This window comes from Corvus cornix, chromosome 14 (genome assembly GCF_000738735.6).
Source record: "Corvus cornix cornix isolate S_Up_H32 chromosome 14, ASM73873v5, whole genome shotgun sequence".
NCBI classification, from domain to species: domain Eukaryota; kingdom Metazoa; phylum Chordata; class Aves; order Passeriformes; family Corvidae; genus Corvus; species Corvus cornix.
The window spans coordinates 8,539,627-8,559,333 of record NC_046344.1 but is presented as its reverse complement, the minus strand read 5'-3'; the positions used below and the strand labels follow the sequence as shown (position 1 = coordinate 8,559,333).

At 47.2% G+C, this 19,707-nt stretch overlaps 1 protein-coding gene across 4 annotated transcripts in view; it reads right to left on the bottom strand.

Moving 5' to 3' along the window:
* Positions 1-6,132: 6,132 nt before the first annotated feature.
* Positions 6,133-19,707, bottom strand: part of RBBP6 (RB binding protein 6, ubiquitin ligase) — a 28,540-nt gene continuing 14,965 nt past the window's right edge. For 2 of the 4 annotated variants that reach the window (XM_010392264.2, XM_010392265.2), the window contains 13 exons: positions 18,838-18,926; positions 18,621-18,717; positions 17,927-18,066; positions 16,885-17,057; positions 15,880-15,983; positions 15,081-15,442; positions 14,196-14,289; positions 14,038-14,116; positions 13,901-13,946; positions 12,422-12,784; positions 11,973-12,074; positions 8,831-10,576; positions 6,133-8,143 (listed from right to left, as the gene is read on the bottom strand). In XM_010392264.2, coding sequence (XP_010390566.2) covers positions 6,559-8,143; positions 8,831-10,576; positions 11,973-12,074; positions 12,422-12,784; positions 13,901-13,946; positions 14,038-14,116; positions 14,196-14,289; positions 15,081-15,442; positions 15,880-15,983; positions 16,885-17,057; positions 17,927-18,066; positions 18,621-18,717; positions 18,838-18,926 — 4,980 coding nt within the window. In that variant the 3' untranslated portion in view covers positions 6,133-6,558. The remainder of the gene's footprint in view (positions 8,144-8,830; positions 10,577-11,972; positions 12,075-12,421; positions 12,785-13,900; positions 13,947-14,037; positions 14,117-14,195; positions 14,290-15,080; positions 15,443-15,879; positions 15,984-16,884; positions 17,058-17,926; positions 18,067-18,620; positions 18,718-18,837; positions 18,927-19,707) is intronic. The other 2 variants (XM_010392266.2, XM_010392267.2) reach the window with 1 other exon arrangement.

Genomic DNA, 19,707 nt, shown 5'->3' with positions numbered 1-19,707 from the left:
CTGGACCTGAAACTGAAATTGTTCCATTTCTTGTGCCAGACACCCACCCTGGCCACCTTTGTGCGGGACCAAGACCACCTTTAAAATCAGGCTTCAAGCACCTCTTACCTGCTCCTCTCTGCTCCCAAGATCTCTGGTTACATTTTCCTGGACATTATTTGCCAGTTCTTCCATTACCTACATGGTAACACAGCACAAGTGCACTTTGCTGGAGCGTGGTGGGTCTCTCCTTGCTCTGCAGCCAGCAGGGCAGCTGAAGGGGCTCATGGGGGTGGAGAGCACCCAGCCCCAGTGGCTGCCCCCAGGCTCAGACACATGGATCCCCTTGCCCCTGGTGTCCAAGGCCAGGTGGGATGAGGCTTGGAGCAACCTGTTCTAGTAGAAGGTGTCCCTTGGCAGGGGAGTGGAACGGGATGGTCTGTAAGGTTTCTTCCAACCCCAACCAGTTTGTGATTCTCTGATTCCCTGCCGGGCCCTACAAGAATTAGCAATGCTAATGGAATGGATTTCACTGAATCTTCCTAAATTATAAAGGTTTGGAAGCCAACTAATTTTGCACTTACCACTGAGAGCAGCTCTGACGTGGAGGTTCCTTTTCCCTCGCTTGGCACTTTACATCCCAACGTCCCGTGAAAAGGCAGAAGTGACATGTTGAGATCTCTCTGGAGGGGTGGGGACATGCCCTGCACAGACCCAGGTCCCGGCAGCACCAGCAGAGGGTGCCAGGCACGGGGCCGCTCTCCTGCCCTCCCAGCAGCAAAGGCTGCACGCAGCATCCGTTTGCCTGTCCAGGACCCCCATTCCCACTGCCCCACATCTCGCCAGTGACAGTCACTGGAGTTGGGCACATTTATCCAGTTAATTACTGTTAATCATGCATTTTCCTCTCTAGTCCAGGCTCCAGCAAAGCTTGTGCTGAGGACAGCAAAGCAAAATGCTTTGTTTCCAGTAGTTTTTTACAATTAAAAAGCTCAATTTGTCTTAACATGACACCAACAGGCAGCACAGCACTCCTGGGCTCGAGCCCATGGTTCCTAGCCATCCCTGCAGTCACAGACCAGGAAATTCAATTATCCAGCAGAACATGTCCCAGAGGCATCCAGATAATTGCAAACATAAGTACAAAATCTGCCACTAATTATTAAAGAAACACCATATAAGGAAACCAAGTGACGGAAAAGTTGCTGCTGGTGCAGGGACCACCCCCACGTGCTGGAAGGGCAGCGTGTCCCAAGGGTGTCCCTGTCCTGGTGGGACCCTCAAACCCTGCTGGGCTGGAGGAGAGGCACTGCCACAGCCCTGAGCCTGTCATGGGGCTCTTGCTTCCCAAGAAAGGCTGTTCCATCACCTAACACAGTGCCACGTGCCAACTCTCCCAAACTGCCTCCATAGGATTTAGCTGTGATTTAAAAAATGAAAAAAGAAGAAAATAAATGAACAAGGACCAACCCCACAGGTGGATTTGGAATGAGGCTTCACCACAGTTGGTTGGTGCTGTCAGTATTTACAAACTGCTTCCATCCCTGGAGTTTAGCTCTTCTCCCCAGTCTTCCAAGCTCAGCTGTTCATCCTGCCCATGATTCAGGTGCTCTTTGGATCCGTTCTCACTTTGCCTCACGAACTCCTCAAAGAACTGGGCTCTGCCTGGCTGCAGGACAGTCACAGCCGAGCCCTTCAGCCCTGCCAGGCCCCTACAAATGATGCTGGAGGTGTATGTAGAAACACCCCCACAGCTCCTGTTTCCCTCCCTGTGGCCAGAGGGCCACCCCTTGGCACAGAGCGTGCTCCTGGCTGGGGCAGGAGAATGCTCCGAGCGATGATGCTCCACACACTGACGTGTGAGGGGCTTGGAAGGCAGCCCACATTTGAGGGCTCCTAAAGGGAAAGCAGCTTCTCCCTGACAGTGTTTTGGCAAAAACAGCGTTATTTAAACACAACAGTTTATTCAGTCAAAGTAAATAATAATTAAATAAACCCAATTAAAATCAGGAATGCTCCAAAATATTCTCAGAAGTGTCTGAGCACTTAGCTCCTTGTGGGAGGAGCACAGGCTCATTTCAGGGCTGGAGGGCTTGGTGCTGGGAATGTGGCCAGTGACCACCAGGCAGTGGTGGGATGGGATGGGATGGGATGGGATGGGATGGGATGGGAGTGTCTCTGCATCCTCCCCAGCTTGGGCTGCTGGTGTCAGCCCAGCTGAGCCTCCCAGTGCAGTTTGTTCCTGGTCCTCACAGTCCCCAGCCCTGGCTCCTGACTTCTGGGCTACCCCATGCCCACGGGGCACAGCAGAGCTGCCCTTGTCCCCATCTCTGCCCCGTGCCCTGGGTCAGAAACAGTTGGAATAGATTACAGGACTTGGCCAAACAGCCAGGGAGGGATCCCCAAATCCTCTGATTCCAGACCCGAGCACATCCATTCCTGCCGGGCTGTGGGGACAGGGGACACACCAGAGCATCCCAGCCCTGAGGCACAGCTCATCAGCAGGATGTGTGTCAAACAGGACTTAATTATATCTGCACGGTGACTTTCCCCCATGTCCTCATTTCCCTGCATCCTCTAAACAACGTGGAGTGTCTTCATCCGCGGTGCAGAGAGTTTTGTTAGCTCAGGCCTCCCGCGCTGGGCAAGGCTCTCTCCTTCCATCAGCATAATCACAATAATGATAAACCAATGAAAACACGCTCTTTTTGAGAGCATCCTTAGGAAGCCCGGGATTCTGGAGAGCTGCCAGCTGCCCTCGGGGCAGGGCTGCGGGCAGGGAGTTCCCGCCTCGGTCTCTGCTTCGCCTCTCAGCTGGTGGAGCATTGCTGAAGGCCGCTGGCTGGGGAAACCACAAATGTCACCCACGTTTGCACACATCTTTATCTGTTTTCCTGTGAAAACATCACGATATGTCTGTGCTGCTGGCAACGCTCAAAACAAAACAAAGCAAAACAAAGCAAAACAAAACAACACAAAACAAAACATCGCCTCTCTGGCAGCTCCCAAATCAAGGAGCTGGGGGCCATGCCAAGGCTGCGAGGCAGGGCTGACCTGCGCGGTCCCTTGGGGAGCACCGAGGGCACGGGCTGAGCCCCAGCAGCCCCCAGGAGGCTGGTGCCTCTCACACCCTCTGCCGCGGTGCCGCTGTGCACGGCCAGATCACTCAGTCGTCGCTGGCCTCGTGTCACCAACTCAGCGCCAGCGAGCCCGACAAATAACTGTTTGCAGCTGTCATTAGCCGAAAACAAGGCGAATCTGCATATGCTTAGTCTTAATTAGGCAGCTTGGCAAGGAGCCCTCGCTCGCTGCTACCAAACAGCCATTTCGCTCACAAAAGGGTGACAGCAGCCCCGGCGTGTGCACACACAGACACACACACACGCAGTGGATGGACAAACGCTGGCGAAGCCTCATCCTGTCCCGGCCCCACGGAGGGTGATGGGGCAGAGGGCACCCGGCCGGAGCTGCTCCATCTACATCCCCAGCCCGGGACCCACGATAGCGATTGCGGAGCTGATGGGAATAAAACCGGAGGAATTTCGCCCCTCAATGCACCATCGCTAATTACTCAACTCTCATTTACCTCTCAAAGGCACGGGCGTTGGCAGAGCTCGCAGGGGCATGTCCATGGAGGACGAAGAGGAGGAGAGCCGGTCTGGAGGGACCCGCCGGGGCGGGCTCTGGCAGCAGCCTGGCGCGGGAGCGGTGCTGGATTAGAGCTTGGAATTTGCGAGCGAAGCCCTCGCTCCGTGGGAAGGGAAACCGAGTCACGGGCTCGGCAGCGACGCGTTGTCCCCTCGTGCCCGGCAGCACCATGCCAGAACTGCCCGAGCTCCGCACAGCATCTTCCTCTTCATCACCATCCTCCTCCTCCTCCTCCAAAACCCTCCCCGTGCCGCCGCTGCCCAGAGGAGCCCGGCACGGCCCCAGCGGCGTTGCTCCATTGTCGTGTGCATCAAGACAGCCGCGACGGGTCTGCCAAGGTGCCACCACTCGCCACGGAGCCGGGACTGTCCCCAGGGGCACCGCGGTTCACTCGGCACCCGGACGGCCGGCAGGCCGGGGCACCGGGGTCCATGTAAGCCTGGGGACGGGCTGCAAGTAAATGCTTGGAGAGTCACCAAATCCTTAGCCAAAGCAGCCCCGAAGGCAGATTTTGGCCAAAGCCATCCCGTTATTCCTAACCTGATGCCCCCCTGGACATGGCAGTGCCAAGTACCTGTGCTGCCTTTGCCGTGCCTGATTTCAAGCTTTATCAATTTACAGCATATTCTGCACAGAAGGGAATTAAAATAAGGCTGGGAATCACCAAAACATTTCACTTTTAATTGAACTAGAGTCCAAGATTATACAACAGGGAGGCCAAATGAAAGACTGACACCCAAGAAGACTCCTCTGCCTGCCATCCTGAGGCAAACACCGGCACAGGGCTGCAGCACAGCACGGCCATGCCACGAAACCTCTTCAACACCTCACCAGGTTGAATTGGGCATCAGGACAGACTTCAACAACAGCTTTCCAGCACAAGATTATATAAAAATAATCATATTACTGGGTTTATGGAGCTATTCCACTAAAAAGTTCAGAATTTGATTTCAGTGCAAGTCTACTCATTAACTTGAATCTCAATAATAAAGCACTTAACACATGCCAGCTCAATAATCCCACTTCCCTGTTTCCTGAATTTTCAATTTCATTAGGCCAAAGCACATGGAGAAGTCCAAAATCAATCCTGTTTTCCAGCCTCACCCTCACAAGCACAGACTGTGCCAAGGAGGACTCTGAGAGTGCTTTTCCTGCGCTCCCACCCTGCCCCACACACAGCAAATCCCCACCAAGCACCTGTAACACTGTCACCCACCTGTGCTTTTTCATTCCGGAAAGCAAAAAATGGGAGCAGATGAACTGGGAATCTGCTTTTTCTTGGGAAGAAAACACCTGGAATTCATCAGGAAGGTCTGACATGAAAGGCACAAAGGCAAAGTCCTGGCAGTGAAATCCAGCAGTGATGCTGGTGTGCTCTTGTTTTACCTTTCAGGATGCACCATCTCTGACCCAGGATGTCTGAGGTGCCGGCTCACCCCCAGTAGAACCAAGATGAATGTCCCTATTTTACCATGTCTGTGCTGCTCAGCCCTCAGGACAGCGCCCCTGCAAGGTGACACTTTCTGCCAGCAGGAAGTGCTGCTTCCCCATACAGCACTACCACGCCAGCCTCTGGGCAAATCCCACGGCCAAGGGCTGTCACTGCTCAATCCAGTAGTCATGGGGCTACCGTGCCCTTAATGACACACCCATTCCCCCCCGTGCTGGCTTTGATAGCTGAACAACACCCCCACTGCCACGTCTTTGTTAAAATTACATCTTTAAATTATCCAGCTAATAATTTCCATCTTCTATCTCTCCTGTCACTGCTCAGAGCAGGATCCTGCCTTTCCAGGCTTCCCTGTCCTGCCCCTTCAGAGCCCCACATATCAGGGCCATCAGGTGTCACCCCCATATCCAACATCAACCAAAAAGTTCTCTTTAACACATCAACACCCGGTGAGCAGCATTGGAAGAGAAAACGCAAATTACAGGGAGTATAACCCCTGTGGGGAAACGTGTGCAGGCAAATTCCCGACTGGTTTCAGCTGGAAGGGACCTTAACGACCACACAGTTCCAAGCCCAAGGGACAATAACTTTCCAAACAAACCGGAACAAAGCAGCCACGTGATAGCTTCGCGTGTAACTTTAAGCAGTCAGTGCCAGTTCTAAGAGGGGCTGCAGCTTTGGGGCCACATCCCACATTCTACCCTACAGACTCCTAGCTCCTTGGCACATGGAGCAGCACACCACCGCCAGCACCTCACCCTCCACCAGGGCAGGTCCTGCCAGTTCTTTAAAAATTAAACCCCTTTTAAAGTTATTTTTCCCACACAATAGTTCCCAGCAAGCTTTTTCTCTGGCACTACTGTTAGAATCCTGGAACAGTTTGGGCTGGAAGAACTTGAAAGCCCACCCAATACCACCCCTCTGCCTTGAGCAGGGACACCTTCCACTAGACCAGGCTGCTCCAAGCCCCATCCAACCTGGCCTTGGACACTGCCAGGAATGGGAAGGGTCGGGATGCTCCCTGCTTACGTGCAACTCCCACTGGAAATCTCACATTTGGTCATTTACTGAAAACTTTTTTATTGTAATCAAAAAGTGACATAACAGGGATGTAATGTATTCTGCATTTCATCCGCCGGTGTTTGGTAACTGGTACCAGCTGCTTCTGCCAGGCAATTAAAAAAAACCCAAATGTGAAAATCTTCACAGTACAGTAAACTCCACCCAAACTAATTAATGGTGGTTAAAAAGAAGATGCCCCAGCAAAACCTTTCATGTTACATGGTCACAACTCACAATTCTGTACAAAATGTTCACTTTTATAAAGCTCTGATGTAAAAATCAAATAATCAAGCAGCAATATTTTAAGTGCAGCACAGGGTCTTTCATGTCATTATTTACAACGCTTGAAGTCGTTTACATTTTAACAAAATTCTTACAGATGACTTAGTAATTAAGTCATTTTTTCATTATCTGTCGGTTTATGTTGTGACAGATTTCACTTTTTGGTCATCTTTCTCTTTATCTTTGCTCTTCTTCGATTTTTTCTTCTTGTGTTTGTGTTTTTGGCTCTTTTCCAATTCTGTTTCATTTCCCACATGTTTCTTATGCTTCTTGTGTTTCTTGTGCTTCTTGTGCTTCTTCTTCTCTTTCTTTTTCTTCTTTTTCTTGCTGTCCTGACTCTCCCCTGAGCTGGCACTGCTGCTGTGGCTCCGTGTCTGGCTCTCGGAGGGGCTGTGGCTGCGGCTGCGGCTGACGCTGGGGCTGCTCTGGCTCTGGCTCCTGCCCACCTCCGTCTGCTCGGTGGGAGCCGGGACTGCTGCCTCCTCTTTCACCTTATCCACAGCCTTTTCCTTCGCTTCCTTGGGCGTTTTCCCTGCGGCCTCCTCTTCCTTTGCAGACACATTGCTCTCGCTGTCGCTCTCGTTGTAGTCTGGCACAAAGGCGGCCTCGTCGGTCTCGCGGGTGAGGTCAGACGAGAGGCGTGCGGCGCTGCTCACTGGCGGCTTTGGCTTCGCCGCACCTTTATCGCTCTGACCCGCCACGTTCTCCTTTTCCACTTTAACTTCTGGCGAGTCCTGTTTCACAGGTGGTTTATTCCCACCTGGCTCTTTCTCCTTATTGCTCTTGACTTCTGGTACATGCTTCTCTTTCTCTTTCTCCTTCTCTTTCCCCGGGTTTTTATCCGGAGGTTTGTGTTCCTCGGCGGGGCGCTTGGAGTCATGCACAGCCTTGTGCTCCGTGGGCTTGCGCTCCCGCGGGGGGCTGTAGCTGCTCCGCTTGGCCTCCACGGGGCCCTTTTTGGGCGGCTCCACACGCTCCTCTCTCGGTTTGCTCTTCTGCACTGCTGTGGAGTCTCTGATCCGGGATGGGGAGTCTTTCCTCCGTGCTGATTCACTCTTCTCATCCCTGCGCTTGGAACTCGAATGCTCCCTGCTGCCATCATGGTCAGACTTCTTGTCTCGGTTGGGAGTGAAGTCCTTCGCAGTGGAGCCACGGCCACTATCGTGTTTCTCTGAAGATCTGCCATCTTTGGAAGATTGAGATATAGTTTTTCCATTTCCTTGCTCAGCTGCACGTTCTGAGTGCTCTTTTTCTGGCTGAACACTGCTCTTCCTCTTCTCAGAACTGTCCTTGTCTGACAAAGAATGATCCCGGTCTTTGGTTTTGCCTTTTTCACTTGACACGGAACTTTTTGAACTCTTGGCATCATGTTGGGTGCTTTCGTAACTCACCTCTTTTGCAGCTTTCTGTGTTTTCTCCAGAGGCTCTGTCTCCTTTTCAGTGTGTTTGAGAGGGTTTGGTGCCTTTGCACTCACAGGTTTGATAACACTGGCAGGTTTTCCTACACTTGGGGGCACCTGGGTGGTGGATTTGATGTCTTCCTCTTCAGACTCAAAGTCATCTTTATCCCACTTGGATTGAGGGACCTGGATCATGATAATGACATCCTCAGCAGGGGCTGTTATGTCATTGTTATACTCCTCCAGGGTCTTAATGACAGTTCGTTTGGTGTCTGGCTTCTCCTCAGGCTTCCTTACAGGGCTTCCCCCAGTGGAACTTGTGCTGGGAGGAAAAACACAGACATTAGTAACGGGATGCACACACAGCCAGCTTTGAGAACATTTTATAAACTGGCTTGTGTTTCAATTCTAAATTCTCAGCATTTTTCCTAAGGATGTTCAATTACGGGAACAGACAAGAGAAGGGCTGAATCCACAGGCTGAGATTATGAGCCATCAATTAATTTAGTATCTTGCTACTATATATTTAATTAACAAAGACACAAGATTATCAGATTAGGGACTGTCTGATCTGGTAATTCCTCCATGTCCTATTTCTCCCAATGGCAGATAAATTAGATATCCATTCTTCTTTCAACATGAAAGCAAGCAATTATGGAGAGGTACAGACAGCCAAAGTTTTATCCCCATGTCCCAGTGTTCTTCCTTGGAAAAATGGACATTTTAAAAGCTTTTTAGACTACCAAGACACTATCTTAAGTCTCCAACAAATGTCTTAAATGTTTTGAGTTTGCATCACCAATGAACTAACCCTACCAGTTTCCTGTGTAGTACAAACTGCTTGTTTTCCTTAACAACATCAGAGTTTGACCCAAGTACAGTTTCACAAGGAAGATTATGGATTATTCCCTCATTTAGCACAAATTCAGCTGTTCCTTTCATTAGGCACCATAAAGAACTGGAGGCACAGAGGAGGAAAGAAAGAAAAGGAAAAGAACTGCTGAGGTACCTGGTGTAATCCACAAGAGTCGAGCTAGCGCCATCAGCTGCCGTCACTTTCCTTCTTGCTTTTCCCTTTGCCTTTTCCGCTTTAACTTTGCTGCTGCTGGGCTCAGGTTTCTCCACAGCTTCTTTTCCAGGTGGCACATTTTCTCCGCTCACAATCTTTTTTCCAGTTTCTCGGTTAAGTTTAATCTTTTTGGACGGGTTGTTAAGAAAAGCAGCTTTATCCTTTTCTGGTGTCCACTCTCCTTTTTCCCCCTCGGGCTCAGCCTTCCCCTTGGGCGATGTTTTCAATTCTGCAGTTTCGGGTTTAGAGGCCTTTGTGGAAGCCGCTTCATGTTCTTTATCAACCTTTTCCTCTGCTTTTCTTTTCCTTTTCTCAGGTTTGGCATCAGAAAGTTTGCTTTTCTCAGCAGGTTTTTTTGACTTATCCTCCTTGCTGGAGGGCTTCTCTACCTTGGCTTCTTTAGGATGCTCTTTCTTTGCCTTCTCCTCCTTGGCTGGTCTGGTTTCTGGGTGATCCTTTGCCACTTTGGGATGAGCCTTCCGTGGGGTACCAACAGCCTTCTCATCCTTCTGAGAGGAAGAGGTTTTAACACTGTCTGTCTTTGGCAGCTCTTCCTTGACTTTTTTCACAGGAGGTTCCGTTCGAGGAGATTTTTCGCGATCGGGGTCTACCTTTTCCTGGGAAGCTTTAGCTGGTTTTGCTACATTGTCTTTCTTCGGAGCAGCCGCCACTTCAACTTTCCGCTTTGTCTTCTCAATCTTCGCTTTTGGCTTATCCTTCTCCTTTTTCTCCTTTTCAGACACTGGTTTAAAAGCAATGGAATCTGCTTCCATGGGCTCATCCCTTACAGGGGTGGCATCATCCCTGCTTGGCAGCATGAATAGAGAGTCTGCTTTAGCATCTTCTGTTGGAACTGGCTCTCTTGGTTTTCTTGCCCCTTCTAACAGCTCAACATTGGGAAATCCTTCATTCTCATCCCCTTTTCTTCTCTTCCGGTGTTTTTTATGTTTATTGCCTTTGCCATCTCCCAGTGGATTTTCCACCTCCTTCTCTTTTGATTTTGTAGGATCTTTGATGCCATGGCTCTCTCTCCCAGGCTTTTCAGGATAGTTTCCAGCTATATTACGATTCCTGTGGCTCTGCCCAGCGGGATACTCCTCCCTCCGTCCCCGAGCATACGGTGAATTCTCTCGTCTGGTCCCAGGTGGGCCAAACCTTTCTGGAGAGAAGTTCTCTCTGTTCACCGGAGGCCGGGGCTGAGCGCCCACAGCATAGCCCTTGTAAAACTTCTCGTACCACTCTCTGTAGTTCCTCTCCCACTCTCTGTATCTCTCCTTCTCAAAGGGGTCTCTGAAGTCCACCGAGCGGCCATAGTAAGCCTTCATGTCATACGGGGGGACCTCTCTGTAGCGGTTGAAGTACTCGCGCTCAGCCTCGCCCTGCGGGACAGTCCGTTTGGTGGGGGACTGGCCTCTGAACACCGGAGACCTGGAGCGGGAGTGGTAGCGCCTGTACGGGGGCGAGCGGGAGCGGGAGCGGTGATAACCGTGGGACCGTGACCGGGAGCGGTAGTTCCGACTCTTCCCTTTGCCTCGTCTCTGATACGGCGGCGACCGCGAGTAGGAGCGGGAATGGGAGCGGCTAAAGGAGCGCGAGTAGGAGCGGGAGCGCGACGAACCTGAGCGTGACTTGGAGTAGGTGTATGAGCTTCTAGAGTAAGATGAAGCACTATAGGGTGACTTGGACCTTAAAAAAACACAACACAAAAAAAATAAATGAAGTTAATTCCTAACAGTCATTCTCCTCAAATCTTTTCCTCCCACATTTACTTTTTCTTTCCTCTCCACATGCTTATGTCAAAGCTTCTTTCAGCTGCTGACATAAAGCTACTGCAAATTGAAGAACTTGATAACACGTAAAAGTTTCTGCTCACAAGACAGAACAGCTGCTGCTTTGTTAGTGTCAGAACACACAGAAGGGTCAGTCCACTTCCACTCACTCTATCACATGAGCTACCAGAGCTACAGACAGATTTCAGGTGGTTACACTGGCCTCTACTGGTACGGGAACACGCACATTTGTCACTACTTGGCAACCACATGCAGTGCAAATCATTTTTGTTGCAGTAAGATGCAAAAAGAGCAAATCTGAGTGGCTACAGTGCAGAATCAGACATTGAGAAAACACCACTTGGCCTGAAGACAGCAAAGCCCAATGTTAAAACGCCAGCTCGGTCTAGTTATCTTCACCCTTTTCTGGGAATTTGGATAGTATGCACAATCCTAATACTGCAAAGGACTTACAGACAGGCCTGTGGAATCCACACTGCCAGGCAGGTGTCCCAACATCCTGCACATCCCTCCAGCTCTAGCCAAGGCAAGTGATGGCATTCCAGGAAAAATCCCATCTAAAAGCTTCTAACCTCAGTCTCTAGTCACATGCCCCAGTGCCATGACTGGGAAATCTCCTGACAGCAATGCTAACAACTACTCCTGCCCAAGGGATTTCTGGGGACAGAAAACAGCAGCTACCCTCATGTTTTTCTTCTACTACTTTTTAATGAATCATTTCACATGATTCATAAGTTCATTAGCATCATTCCTCCTCTCCAAGTCCCTCACCAATTTCAGATTTCCTTACAAGTAAGTCTGAGCTTTTAATTCCCAAGAAAAGTTTAACAATGTCAACAAACAAGTGAAAGCCCCCAGTCTGCAGTCCAGGTTCAAACATCTCATGTATCCACATGAGATGGAAAAAATCAGAAATAAGGACAATTTCTCTCACCTATCTCCTCCAAACTGCTTGGAGTGCTTGGTTACAATCAGAATAGCGAGACACTGAAAATCCAGCCCTTACAGCTATTCTGTTCCTGGCCTCCTCAGGGCTGTCATGCAGTGAAGGACACCACTGCAGATACACCTTAGCAAAACAGACCCTTAACACTCCTTAGTGCCTGCTGCCCAATGCTAATTCAGTCACCTGCAATCTCTGCCACACTGGAGTCAATAACCTGCATATGACACTCCTGCCACTGCTCATCCCTCAATCATCCAATCCATCTAACGACAGGGAGGTGGAGTGGAACTCCTCCTGATTCCTCTAGACAATCTGCTTCTCCATTACGGACATGTAAAGCAGTTACCTGGAAAACGAACGCCTACGCTCCTTTTGAATCTTTTTATATTCCATCAATTCCTTAGCAAAATCATTTGTAAACTCATCAAGTTTGGACTTTTTCTTTTCCCTGTTAAAATAAGTTTGACCTTTATTACAATTATAGTTTGACCTTTATTACAAAAGACATCAAGAAACAAAACATGGCCAATATGAGAAAATGTTTACTGCATGCAATGCAAAAGGTGAACATCCTATTTAAGCAAAAACAGTTCCTACAGGTTTTAGGAAAAGTTTTAGAATTACATTTGTCTTGGTTTAGCTTTGCATATTTACCATCTGCAATGAAAAAGTATACTGGAAGAAACACTATGTCCCTTTTGCTTAGGTCAGACGCACTTTAGCGTAACCGCAGTCCAATACACTCCCCCGATACAGACATGAAAACAAGGCAACGTTAGCGAGCCAAATACTTACTCCTCTTTAAGCCTCCGTTGCTCTCTGTAAAACTCCTCCCTAGAGAGAGGAGGTGCTTGTGTCGTTGGGATGGTGTTTGAATGAGCCGCTGGCACTGCTGTTGGGACCCAAGCTGATGACATGTTTGCAGGAGCTGGGGGATATCCGGGAGGGGGGACAGTGTACCCAGCGGATGGAGGCTGCCCAGGTGGAAACTGAGGAGGAAACTGTGGTGGTGGTACCCCCGGAGGAAGAGGAAGTGCATGGGGTGGTGGAGGATACAAGGGAGGTGGAGGCACAGGCACAAAGACTGGTGCTGATGCTGGCAGTGATGGGGCCTGAGTCCTTTGGGCACGGTCACTGTGCGGGCGTCCTCGATTTGAACTTTAAAGAAACCCAAAAACACGTGTCACTGTTTGTCACAGCCTGCCCTGAGCGTACAGAGGAAAGCGAAGCAGCAGCACGGTGGGAGCACTCCTGGTTCTCACTGGTCTCCGGCTTTCTGGTCACTTGAGACTACACTCAGTCCTGGACGCCTCGTACTTGCCTTGCACATCCTCGCCCCAGCAGCTCCCTCAGCATTCTCTCCTTACACTCAGCTTTGGGACTGTGGGCGACGCTGCCATGAGACCCCCATCTCCCACGAGCCAAGCACCCACTGCTCCTCTGCCCCTCCTGGGTACACTTTGATCTCCACAGTCCCGAGCTTCCAAGCACTGCACAGGAATTAACTCACCTCTCAGACCTCTCCTAAGCTCTCCCACATTTGCTTCCTGAGCTCCTGTGTATTTGGCCTGTTCTTGTCTCTGAACTGCTTTTTTTCTTGTTTAGTGGATTTGAGATTTTAGATAATCTGGGGGATGGATCCTGGATTTTGTTTTGATTTATCTTTCTGACTTTATAAAAACAGTGACCCTTACAACCTGGCTGTAACAAATCTCTAACAAATGAGGACTGATTTGACACTGCAATAACAGATAAACAGGCTCCTCTCTCCAATGAGAAAAAGCAGGTTGGCATTTTGAGATGACTAAACTGCAGAAATATAAAACTATCATAAAAATAACAGCCTCTAATTTTTCAATAATTTTCTCAATCAGTATCAACTAAGTTGTTAAAGAAAGAATGTTGGAGGCTGATTTCTACTGGGAAATCAATTTCTTCAGCCCTATTCAGTCAGTAATCAAAAGGGTGCTTTTCCATCCAATCTTTTAATTACATTTGATTTTTACATGTAATTTTGGTTTCCTCAAAAAGTGTTCATTATTCAGAATCTTCTTTTCAATTATGTACTGGAGTTTTATTTTTCAATAATCTCACTGTAAGCACAGGTCCCCTTTGTTAAAGCTAATTTAAATTAAGCCATTTGAAAATTAATTACCACTTGTATTCTCCACAACTATTATTTCATTATAAATCAGCTGTTGTCTAAGTGATGTGTTACAGATTAATTTAACCAGTTACAACTAGTAATACATTGAATTTCTGTTGAATACTTACAGTTCCCAGCCTGGCCGGCGAAGTGCACCAGCTCTCATTGGATGACCTGTTGCAGCAGGGACAGGAAAAAAAAAAATCCCAGTAAGTTTATCTGAAGACAATTTTTTAGAAGAAATTCTAAAATTGTAGTTTCTTACCAGTTGTGGGTATTGATTGTCCTTGAGGGCCCAGAAGACTTGGTATCGCTGGTTGTCTCAGTACAGGAACCTGATAGCCCTTGGGAATAAATGCAACAGTCACAAAACAAGCTCTACTAGAACATAAGAACCATTGTATGAGTTGAAATAAAATTTACCTTCTCTTCCAACAAACTGCTGATTGATAAAGGGGAAGATTTGGAAAGCTCAGCAGCAGTCATCAGAGCAGGAGGCAAAACAGCATCAGCATCGCTACAAAAACAACACATTTTTTATTATTGAAACTCTGCTTTGAAGTGAAATATAATACATATTTTGAAATATAAAGTCCAAGGAAAGGCTGATTTCACTTAATGAAAAAAATATTTTAAAATAATCACCAGATTTACACCTGTGAAGTTGGCAGGCTCCAGAGGAAGCACTGCTGAGGAGTCTGTTTGGATATTGCCACACAGAGAGCAAGCTCTCTGGAAAAATATTTGGAAGATACAAGAACTGAAATTCCATTAGAAAATGTTTCTGTGCTGGTTCAGAGACTGCCTTAGAGGCTCCTCTGAATTGTGATCCTTGTACTGATGGCACAGCTGAGCTTGGCAGCCCTCTGGACACAGTGGCTCCATGCATCCAAGGCAGCAGGATTAAAGGATATAACCCTTAACACTGGTACAGATTTTTGCATGGAAATATTATTTCTTCAGTACTAAAGAGAAATTAATGAGACACTGAGGTCTGATGGAACTCAATGGCTACTCTAGGAATGACTGGCCACTTCAAATCAGAAACAGTCCCTCCTTCAGGGCAAACCTTCGCTGAATGACTGGTAACAGAACCAAACAGAAATACTGCCAAGAAAATTCTTGCATGAGGTACAGGTTCTACTTACCGAAGTGTCCTCATTCCAAGTAAAAACAAAATCACAACTTCCACAACGACCTGCAGCTGTCACTAATGATACGTAAGGTACTAGATGGGAAGCTCAAGAAAAATCTAACCTAAGCATTTTGATTTCTTTTATATTCCTGTTGATCTCCACATTTCCTTACCGAAAAGGTCCATCTGGCTTTTCCCCACGGAGAGAAAGGGACACTGCTGGAGGGAGATCAGAGACAACCACAGAAGACGGATTCACTGGCAGCCCAGCTGCCATGGATGGCCCAGGGCCCAAGGATGAGAGGGCGGAGCGGGAAGCCAGGGAGGCCAGTGGGATCATGAGCGGGTCCTGCTGCCTGGCCATGGCCGGCCGCATCAGTGGCTGCAGGTTGCGCGTTATCGTTTGCCGCATCAGGGGGGGCGGTGGCGGTGGTGGTGGAGGTGGCAGCTGCTGCTGCTGCTGTTGCTGCTGCTGCTGCTGAATCTTACGGAGCCTTTTTGTGTAGCCAGTTTCATTTTTGAAGTTGTTGACAGCCTAGAGATAGGGAAACATGCTTGAAAAGGTGATAATAAACTTCAGTAGAAATATGAACAAAAGCAACCTTAGAGGTAAATCACTGTGTTCCTGTAAGTGCTATTAATTCTAAACCCAACCAACACAGCTATGAACACACCCTGTCAAACTCTGGTATCAATGACTGGTACCTCAGAGTCTCGGGATTAAAAGTACTTTGCTGTTAACACCCAATTTGAAAGTGAGGACATCCCATTAAACAGAAGTGTGTCCTGAACTTGCCACATGGTCTCTAATGAGCCAGAGGCTTCTGTAAAAACAGATAATGTATTTGAAAAGTAAACTTAGCCTTGTTTAGTTCAGCCTTGCTTAAGGAGATCTAAACTAATATTTTTGTCCCTTTCAGCTCTTTACAAATAGATTTTTCTAACAAAGAGTTCAGGCTAAAGTCACATTACCTGGCGTAGAAACTTGTTGGCGATTAAAGCATCGGGAGAAACATCTGTCTGATGGCAGGTAGGGCATGTGTGTTCCTCAGACTCCAGCAGTGCTGTTCTAATACCTGGGAATAATTAGAATATCAAAGTAGTTTTTAGCCAAACTGAGCAAACTTTTTTGGTTCTCATTAATTACAAAAACAAACATATGATTAAAGGGGGAATATGGTCTTGAATGGAAAGCATGAAGCTGTAAATGCTCTGTAGTGCAAAAAATTGGCACAGGAACAGGTTGCCCAGAGAAGCTGTGGCATCCCTGGAAGTGTTCAAGGCCAGGTTGAACGGAGCTTGGAGCAACCTGGTCTAGTGGAAGGCCTCCCTGACCATGGCAGGGAGGTTGGAATGAGACGAGGTTTAAGGTTCCTTCCAACCCAAACCATTCTGAAATACTACAAAAGTTTCTAGCACACAGCAGAGGGTCAATATTTCACTGTGGTAATACGCAAAGATGCAGAGCAGACTGGCATGTGACATCTCAGCTGGTCTTTTTTCCACTCTAGTACAGCAAGAAGTCATTCCATGTTAATGAATAAAACACATTTCAAAAAACCATGAGGAGGTTTGAGTTCTGAAGGTTTTAACCAGCTCTAGGGAAGAATGTGGATGAAATGCCTCAATCTCGGTTCTTTGTAGACCGCAGTAAGTGCCCAAAGTTGCAGACAGAATTCTGTGTGAGGGAAAGGGCTGTGGACAAAATAAATGCATTCAATATCTAATACTGCAACCACCTGCACTAATATGCACTCGCCTCATCCTCTTCCTTCTGCAGGTAAAGAGGATTTAACTAAATACTTAAGGAGTGAAAAAAGCTTTCTGCCTTTTTTTCACCATCTACAAAGAGTCTTTCCCTGTTCAGGACACGCTGGAGTATTCAATAGAACTAACACAGCAATTTCCTTATCTCCTATTTCTGCTCTCAGAAGATCAAATATGTTTGGAACTAACAAACCTGGCAGTAACACTTACATTCATCACAGTAACTGTTTCCACAGCAGGGAATAACAACCGCATCCGTCATTATATCCTTACAAATGAGACACAACAGCTCATCTGGAATAGGATCATCTTCTTCTGAGGAGGAGGACGGCTCCTCGGGTAGAAAGGGAGGCTTCTCCTTCTTTCCTATAGCATAAGCTTCCCTGGAAGTAGGGTGGGGAAAGCAAAAGAAAAAAGTTAAAGGGAAAACTCTTCCAAGCTTCGAATTTTATCAAAGATAGATAATATGTGGAATTCTTCTCCCTCTCCATCAGCCTTCCTAAACACAGCTGTTCAATTTGAACTACTTTTCTATAGCCCTAACACAAGACGAGGGAGGAAGGAATTCTCCTGCTGAACTATCCTGTTCATCGGATCAACTAAGAAATCAGTTCAGACTAGAAAAATGTATGACAGCTCGTATCAGGTGAAATGAATCCCAGCTCTCCTTTGCCAGAGGCTAAATGTAAATTGGAGGATCAGGATAAAGCTGGTCTCTCAGTAATTACATTTTCTAACTGAAAGAAGTCTGTGTTACAGCTTCCAAAAAAAGACATCCAGGAGAGAAAATCAGAAGGGTTACCAAGTGTATTTTAGAACAGCCACTGTGCTCAGCACACACAAGTGTTTTCCTAGTTTATAGCAACAGGAAAACTTGAGCCTGCTTCACATCTGAGGGAGGGAATCACAGTCCAACAGCTGCTTTATTACACTTTACATGAAACCTTTGAAAGACAAACTAGAAGCAAAATGAGCTCCCAGAGAGAACAATCCCAATTACAAACCCTGCTGAAACGTTCTGCAGAAATAGTCTCAGCACACCTCACATTTAACCAGCTCCCAGGGGTGTGAGCAGCATGACCCCTTATTTTAATGTCAGGCAGCAGCATGGATTTTAAAGTTGAGATACGGTGCCAACGCTTCCTCCCCACAATTCCAGATGTTGGCCGATGTGGCTGCACCGCCACTCGCACATTTCTGCCTGCTTTCTCTCATTCCATTTTTGGATCAGTCCAACCAATCCCATACTTACGCATCTATGGTTGGAATTGCGTATTTCCCAGTGTTGGTCAGCATGGCACCCTTTGTGTTGGGGTCCTTCACCTCCATCATAAAACTTCTTGGAATTCCTGTGCTTTTTTTAATTCTGGGAACAGACTCGAAATTTTTGTCCTGTTAAGAAACACACACATATCTCAAGGCCCACACTGAAAATGAGATTTCAGTGACTATTTTAAGCACAAAAGCTTTTAACCCCCTCCTCTTACCTAGCATGTTGGACTAAAATACTCTTTTCCCTAAACAAATACAGCCAGGGTGTTCCAGAGGCTGGAGCAATCTTTTGAACTCACTGACATTCTTTGGCTTAACTACAGGTTCCTTAAGGGTGAAATCCCCCAAACCTGCTCCTCCTCCAAAGAGCAGCTCAGAGGGAGCTGGATTCAGGACTTGGAGAAACTTATTTTGAGATATATCAAGCTATACACAATGCTTCACATAGAAAGATCTACGGGAGTATTTAGTTCCTCTGACCTAGCAAAAATAAAATTTTACATTTATAATTCCAGTTTTTTCTTGAATCCAAAGGTTTTTGCAACACTGCCATGTGACCTCTGTATTTCACACCAAAAGATACAGTTCTTACTGTGAGTATTCACATGTTTGTTATGTAACTATCCAGGTAAAAATTAAAAACCGAGCACCCCTCCAAGTCCCCCAAATCTTACCCCATTAGTTGGACAGTTCTTTATGTAGTGCCCAGGTTTGCCACAGCGAAAACAGGTGTACGAGGGTGGAGGTGGCCCCACAGGTTTCTTCATGTAACTACAAGTTTTTGGGGAAAAAAAGGAAAAGAGATTAATGTGTCTCTCTTGTTTAAAACAAACCATCTGGACAATTTTCACATCAATTTCAAAGAACAAGTTTCACATTAGCAACACTTACTTGACTGGATCATATTCATGGCCAGACTGTGTCATCATAGCTTTTATTTTATCCTCCTCGGAAGCATTGGCTTCAGCCAGATTGGCAGTCTGTGCAACAGGTAATTATTTGACACACACATTAGAAACACATTTAAGCCCACACAGCCCAAGACAACACCACTCATCCAATCCTGTAAAGAGCAGCACTACACTAGCTGAGCTTGCATGAGAGCAGCTGCTTATACCAAACAGATTTGTACTGAAGATGGTCTGGGGAGTCCTTATGCCATGACATGATGTTTATGTGCCTGAGAACCTACTAGAAAAGAGCACTCTTGGGCACTCAAACCTTAGGCTCTGTTTGTACCTTACAGCAAGACTTGTGTAACCAATCCAATTTCCTTCAGAGGACTGAAACTATGTGTAGATAAACCACAATATCCAGTATTTTTACACTGGATCCAGGATTTTTAAGCTCCAGACTATATGCAGGAGAAGCTCTCCACTGGAAAAGGAATTAAGATGGATACAAGCAGCATTATTTACATTTTGCAGTATTAAAAGGACACAGAACTGCCGAGGTGGGGCAGTTAGGTTTGCTTGCTGAAACTCAGCTTCAGACACACAAGTATTAAAAGGACGAAAGGCTTAATCCCTCAGCAAGGCAAAAGATTCTTTTCAGCAGAAATTTGATCATCAGGAGCTGCAGGCAGTCCAAACTGCATGTTCCCCCCTCCTAACTTCTTCCTGTGAAGTGATTTAACCACAGTGAACAAAACCTGCAGTTTTTTTCCAGTTGACTATGTCCTTTTAACACACAAATTGTAATATAAACCTTCTGCACAACTAGATCTTCAAATTACTGAAGCCAGACGATTTTTAAGTTACA